The sequence below is a fragment of the Microplitis mediator genome, chromosome 4, assembly GCF_029852145.1.
Source record: "Microplitis mediator isolate UGA2020A chromosome 4, iyMicMedi2.1, whole genome shotgun sequence".
NCBI classification, from domain to species: domain Eukaryota; kingdom Metazoa; phylum Arthropoda; class Insecta; order Hymenoptera; family Braconidae; genus Microplitis; species Microplitis mediator.
The window spans coordinates 3,697,982-3,704,188 of NC_079972.1; the positions used below are offsets into that span (position 1 = coordinate 3,697,982).

The following is a 6,207-nucleotide window of genomic DNA, read 5'->3' on the forward strand; positions in this document are numbered from 1 at the left end:
AAACCTAGAAACGTCAAGTTCTGTTCGAAGTTTGATTTTTGAAAATCGGACCGAAACCAATAACTTTCCTTTTTTTTTCAAATTTTTAATTTTCTTAGTGAGAAGTTAAAAGTAATCTGTGTTCAGAAAAAAATTTAGATAAATAAATTACAATTATTAATCAAATTTATGGTATGAGATTGAATTAATAGTTTATTTTATAAAAGTTGTAAAATTTTTAATTTTTTTCGAATAATATGTTCATTGACATTTTTAACAGTGAGTATATGATAAGCACGTAAGATAAGATCATATGATTATAATCTTATTGTTTACAATCATTTAACATTATTAATTTTATTACATGGAATTATAATATCATTTTTAAAATACTATGGAAGCTCGTTTATTTTAAAAAAGAATGAAAAATTCGGTAACAAAATTCAAGACATTTTTAAAAATTATCCCAATTATAAAATACAAACCAATAAAATATATATGTGTTAACTATTTCAAATTAATTTAAGAAAAATTCAGAGTAATTCAAGACCAAGACAAGATCTTGACAAGTCAAGACAAGACGATATAAAGAATTGGCTGATTTTCGAGATTATTACGATAATTATATTTTGAGTTCGAGATCAAGACGAGAAGAAAAGTGTCAAGATCGAGACAAGATCGTTCCAATCTTGTCTTATCTTGGCTCGAGTGCAGCCCAATATTTACATTTATTGAAAATTTATCCCGTTGCAGCTAATTTTTCAGCACAATCATATATTTGACATTTCCACAAGTGATTAATGATAGTTCCAATAGAAGCATTTCGACCATTCAAATATTTCCAATCAAGGAGGAGTTGGTAAATAACCTAGACAAAACGATAAAAAATTTTAGTTTTTGGTTTCTTTGTGTGCATAAGTTTTAATTACCTCATCAATTCCTTTCATTCGATGATTCTCTACAAACTGATCTATTTGTCCTTTTGAGTAACCTAATGATTCAAATACTCTTCTCCAACCATATCCTATATGCGTTTTAATAAGAAACATATGTTCGATAGTGAGCTGTTGCTCGCTTAAGCTCAATACTTTTACGTGCTGCGGCATTTCTGAAACAACATAATTACTTGATGTTTTAGTTCGCCGGTGGTTAGTTCCTGAAACTTGTCTTATATTGCAAGAATAAGTATTTGTTGTTCCAATGGTAACATAGTTAGAATTGATAATGTTGTAATTGACAACATCTCCAATGCTCTCTATAACAAACAATTAAATACATGATGGTTCAATACTTATTTGAAAGCATGTTTCTTTAGTAATATATATCTAAAAAAAATCTAGTGAATAGTGAACTGGAAGAAATTGTACACTATTCCATAAGATAAAAAAGCTAGTATTCAATCAGGAACCAGTACTCGATCACTTCATGTATTTGTGTATTCGGGTATCCTAGGGTAGGTCAAAAAAATCAACTACTTTTTTTTTTACAAGTCACACGGAAAAATGGGTTGCTAGACACCTTAAAAAAATTCTCACCAAATATGAGCTCTTAATTTCAATAGGAAGATGGCCCTCATCGCAGTTTTTTATTTTTTTCTCAGTCCAATAGAAAAAAATTCATACCTCATCATTAATTGATTGTACAGAAAAATGTTCAGAAAGAATTTTGTAGGAAATTTAATGCTCTACAAAAAAGGTATCTTATATTTTTCCCGTAAACCTCACCATTTGAATGATATTGAAGATTTAAGTTTGATTATTTTAAGACAAATATCATTTTTTTTTTATGAATTTTATAACTCGACAATAAATGACTATTATAAAATGCGCAATATTAATTTTTGTAGGAAATTAACTGCTCTATAAGAATGGTGTCTTATGTTTTGGCAATTAAATTAAGCCTTCAAAAGATATTCATCATCAAACTTTCATATGTACTGATTTGAAGAGTTTTTAATTAGATATTCGAAAAATATCAATTTAATTTATAAGTATTGAGAAAATTTACACAAATTTTAGTTTTTATCAACTGAGAAACTTCAAAATATTTTCAAGTTTTCTTTTATGTGTAAGTATCTTTGTCTACATTAAAAAAAATTAATTTTACATTATTTATCGCTTAGTTAATTATTTACTAATAGAAAAAGCAGTTTTCATTATAAATATTTTATGATATGTTTCAGTTTTAGAGAAAAAAAATGTCTAAGTAGTTATGAAAAAAATTTTTTATTTCAATTTTCAGCTAAGTTGTTAATTTTCAAACAATTTTTGTTGTAAGTATGGTAATTTTTTCGATGCTCTCTAACAACTTCCAATAAGAAATAAAATACAAAACAAAAATTCCATAGAGATGATTTTCCCTAGGATAATATCCAGCTATAGTAGAAAAATTTTTAAAGCCGTTTTGAAGACTGGCCAGCCCTAGAACTTCCCGCTCTCAAAGAGCTCGAAAACATTAGTGTGAATATATTTTCAAGCTCTTTGAGCTCGAAAATGCTATTACATGCAATTGTTTTTTTATGAGCTTTTCAAGCTCTAACAAGTTCCGTTTTATGCTAGAGTTTAAAAATTTAAGGATTAAAAATCATTAATGAAGCGGTTTTTAAATTTTTATTTCTGATTATGTTCAAAAAATAAATGTATCGAGGCAAAAATCAATGTCAGTGATCAAAATCAAGATTTAACCCTTTCCTGGTTGACATTGAATCCCTGCTCTTAATTCGGATTGTGCGTCTTCGTTTTCAAGTGAGAGAGCGCTAGCCTATTCAGTAGAGATGGGGCAGAAAAAATAGTAGGACACACACACACACACACACACACACACAACCAATAGCTTCCTAGGACGTCAAAACGCCGACATCTGATGAAAACTCGATTTCCGAAAATCCGGGTGAAAACAATAACTTCCCGAATTTTTAAATCATTGATTTTCCTAACGAGAAGTTAACAAAATAAAAAAGTTCATTCCAATGCCGCATAATCCTGCCTAAGTAATGATACTTTGCCATTTGAGTACAATGAGAAAAATTTTATTTCTCGCTTAAAAATAAGTGTATAGCTATAATTAATACATATTTTTGAAGAAAATTTACCGCTCTTCGAGAAAAATTTCTCTTGTTTTTTTTTTTTTCAAGTGAATCCAATCGTTTAAGAGATATTGGGGCTCGAAGTTTGATTTGTTTAAAAAAATTTGAGTTTTTGTTTGAAATTTTATTACTCTAACACATACACTAGGGTGAGCCAAAAAAACCAACCTATCGAATTTACGTCTTAAACAGGACCTACATAACGAGAAAAAAATTCTCCCATTGGGCAAAATTTTTAGCTCATTTTTAAAAGGTGTCGGTAGCCATTTGAAATTTCCCATTTAAATAACATGCAAAAAAATTTTTTTTGATTAAAAATATTATAACTTTTGAACCATGTGAGACGAAAATTCGGCTCTAGAATATTCTTGTAGGGCAATAAATTTCTTAAAAGAAAGTCTTGGGAGTCGAATTTGTAAACTTGATATTTCGTATACTAACCGACTATCAAAGTCTAGAGTAAACAGAATCATACAAAGGGCATAGCCGGATTAATATGGGAATTCTGCCCCCATAGCTTTTTTGATTCCAACTTAGAGGGTCGATTTGGTGTCGAATGAAAATAATTCACCTCAATTTTTAGCTCTTTAACTCAAACGGTATTCGAGAATTTCAAAAAAACCTGTTTTTTCGGAATTATTTTTATATTTATAGTAAAATTCGGAATTAATCAATGATGATTTTTTTCCTAATTCTGACGAGTCCAAAACATTAAAAAATCATATGATCGTGATTCTCAAACGGAAAGCCGATTTTTTCACGGAGGAAAGAAAATTATAACCTTTTTTTTTTTCAGCCTTTTTGAAATATGTCACCTACCAAAATTCGTCTGAAAATGTCTTTCATACTCCTTTATACTCAGGAATTTTTTTGAATTTTTTGAAGTGGTGGAACAATTAAAAAAAAATTAAAAACTCATTTTTTTCTTAAAATCTTGCGTTTTAACAAACTTACATTTTTTTTTAGTACAAATAAATATGTAGATAATTTTTTTTATTATAATTTTTTCTTTTCTGTATCAAAATTCAAAATGTTTCCCAATAGTTTGAAAAAATATATAAGTATTAAGGGTTTCCCAAAAAACAATAATATCTTTTCTTCAACGTCTTATGAGTTCAAAAGTTACTTTATATTATAAGAAAAATCCTCACCGAATTTCAGCCAGATATCTTTAAAATTGAGCTATCACAAAGGGGGGTCCCCTTTCCCATTTAAAATACACGTGAAAATTTTTCATTTTAGTTTTTTGTTATTAAGACTATAAAAAAAAGCTCAAGGAGCTCGACAATAACGGGATGTTTTAGGGCTGGATAACGGGCTGGCCCGCAGGGTTAACCGATAGACCTTTTTTTTTTATTATTTTTGGATTACTAATAAATGATTTATATCATGGCTGAGTAAAAAATCAGATTTGGGAAGTAACGTAACCCTATTGTATATCTAGAAATTTCTATTAAAAATATATGCAGTGATCGGATACTGTTTTCTGACCAACTACTGAATCTTTTTTCTCACGGTAAATTTTGATGAGTTTTTAAATATTCGCAGTGGTTAAGCATGCTCAGTGACTTACTATTTTTTGGCTTTTTTAATGCATTCTGCTCTTCTAATAGTGGATAGGACTGCACTTTATGAGAAAAGTTTTCTTGTTGCTTACAAGTCGCATTTTTAGTGTCATCATTCATATAAGATAGACCTAGTATATAAATAATAAATTATTTGGTTAGAAGTGAATAGCAATTAAAGATGTTTTATCTTTACTTATCCGAGGTGGATCAGGTTTGGCATCTGTTGATAACATATTGAGTTTTCTGTATGCGTCAAGATTTGCCATTTTTAAAAGAATTAAAAAAAATCAAAACACGCTAAACTTCTGACAAATTAATTAGATAATACCAATAACCATACTGGGATCATAAGATATTGGACCAAGTGTTGGACTACTGATCATTTTTCCTTCCCAACGTTTCGCTTCATTTCGCCAAAAATAGATTTTATAAAACGAATAGTTGTATGTCATTAAATCTCAGTGTATACGATTAAGCGAGAACTATTATTCTCAAAAATTGTAATTCATTTATGCTTATGACAGGTGACTAAGAGAGTCTTAACAAACAACTTGAAAATCATATGACTGTAACAACAAGGAGATGTGTGTATCACGTTAATATAAAATTTTATTTAAAAATGTAGCCTTTTATATTGAATATTTCACAATATATATAAAATCACGTTTATTTACATGAACATTTGTAAATTCGACTGTTTAGTTAAGGGGTAACGGTAACTGATTTTCAATTTAATTTAATTTACGGACAAACACTAGAAACGTAAAATAGAGAGTCTTTAGCGTTTTTTAAAACCTTAACGGAGGCCTAGAATTTTCGTATTTCCAAAAATTATAATTCGTCTCCGAGAAAAATTGTTTTAAAATTCTCATTTACTCAACGAGTGCAACAAAGATAGTCCCGTTCATTTTTCTGAGTGTGAGAAAGAGGTCCGGTAGCGTATCCCCTTAAGGAGGTTCGAGCGAAACTAGTGAGTCAAAGTAGTGTCTGGATCTCAGTGCTCCCTCTCTATAATTCCCCTCGCTATGATTCTACTTCCCCTGATTTGTAACTGACAAACTGGATCACGCAGTCTGATGGTAAAAAATCAATCTAATGATAGCTTACAGGGGCATACTATTTTAATCCTAAAAGGTTGTTAATTTCAGTATCAAAATATACCAGTTCGACATTATTCCCGATTTAGCTAAGAGAAGAAAGATGTTAAGAACGGCCGTATTTATTTCGAATTGTTGTTTGAGGAAGGTTATTGTCATCCCACCAAGAGAATGCACCTCGGGTGTCGTCGGTTTTTACTCCCACTTTAGATGTTTTATGTGCTAAATGTTCTCCCACTTTTCTGGGCGCATGCGCAGTTCATAAATGTTTGGTAGTGGGGGCAATTTCCGAGGTGCATTCTCTTACTGGGACCACTTTATATATTCAGTCACTTGAAGTTAAGAGAATGTCCATTAGTAACCTATGTCTGGTAAAGTCAGTACGATAGAGGTACCATACGATACAAAACGATGTCAACTTGTAGACTGTTATATTTTTAAGCAAAGTTCAAGTGTTGCCAACAGAATTTGAGTCCTA

General features: G+C 30.0%; 1 protein-coding gene across 3 annotated transcripts; it reads right to left on the bottom strand.

The window, feature by feature from the left end:
* Positions 1-229: 229 nt before the first annotated feature.
* Positions 230-5,609, bottom strand: LOC130666779 (protein immune deficiency). Of its 3 annotated transcripts, XM_057468040.1 has the most exons (5): positions 5,307-5,609; positions 4,826-5,198; positions 4,638-4,760; positions 909-1,234; positions 240-847 (listed from the first exon to the last, which is right to left on the bottom strand). In XM_057468040.1, exons 2-5 carry the CDS (start codon positions 4,896-4,898, stop codon positions 719-721), a joined length of 651 nt encoding a protein of 216 aa, XP_057324023.1. In that variant the 5' UTR covers positions 4,899-5,198; positions 5,307-5,609; the 3' UTR covers positions 240-718. The 3 variants fall into 3 exon arrangements, with proteins under 3 accessions (XP_057324024.1, XP_057324023.1, XP_057324022.1); XM_057468041.1 differs by having other exon boundaries at positions 230-847; positions 909-1,087; positions 4,826-5,609; XM_057468039.1 differs by having other exon boundaries at positions 4,826-5,609.
* Positions 5,610-6,207: the final 598 nt, after the last annotated feature.

What these genes read in the sequence shown, in the direction of transcription:
- LOC130666779 (XM_057468040.1), bottom strand. Translation starts at nt 4,898, where the DNA reads ATGGCAAATCTTGACGCATACAGAAAACTCAATATGTTATCAACAGAT. An exon ending in ACCTGATCCACCTCGGATAA is followed by an intron (nt 4,761 to 4,825) that starts GTAAAGATAAAA and finishes TTTATATACTAG; the next exon opens with GTCTATCTTATATGAATGAT. An exon ending in ATTAAAAAAGCCAAAAAATA is followed by an intron (nt 1,235 to 4,637) that starts GTAAGTCACTGA and finishes TGTTTGTTATAG; the next exon opens with AGAGCATTGGAGATGTTGTC.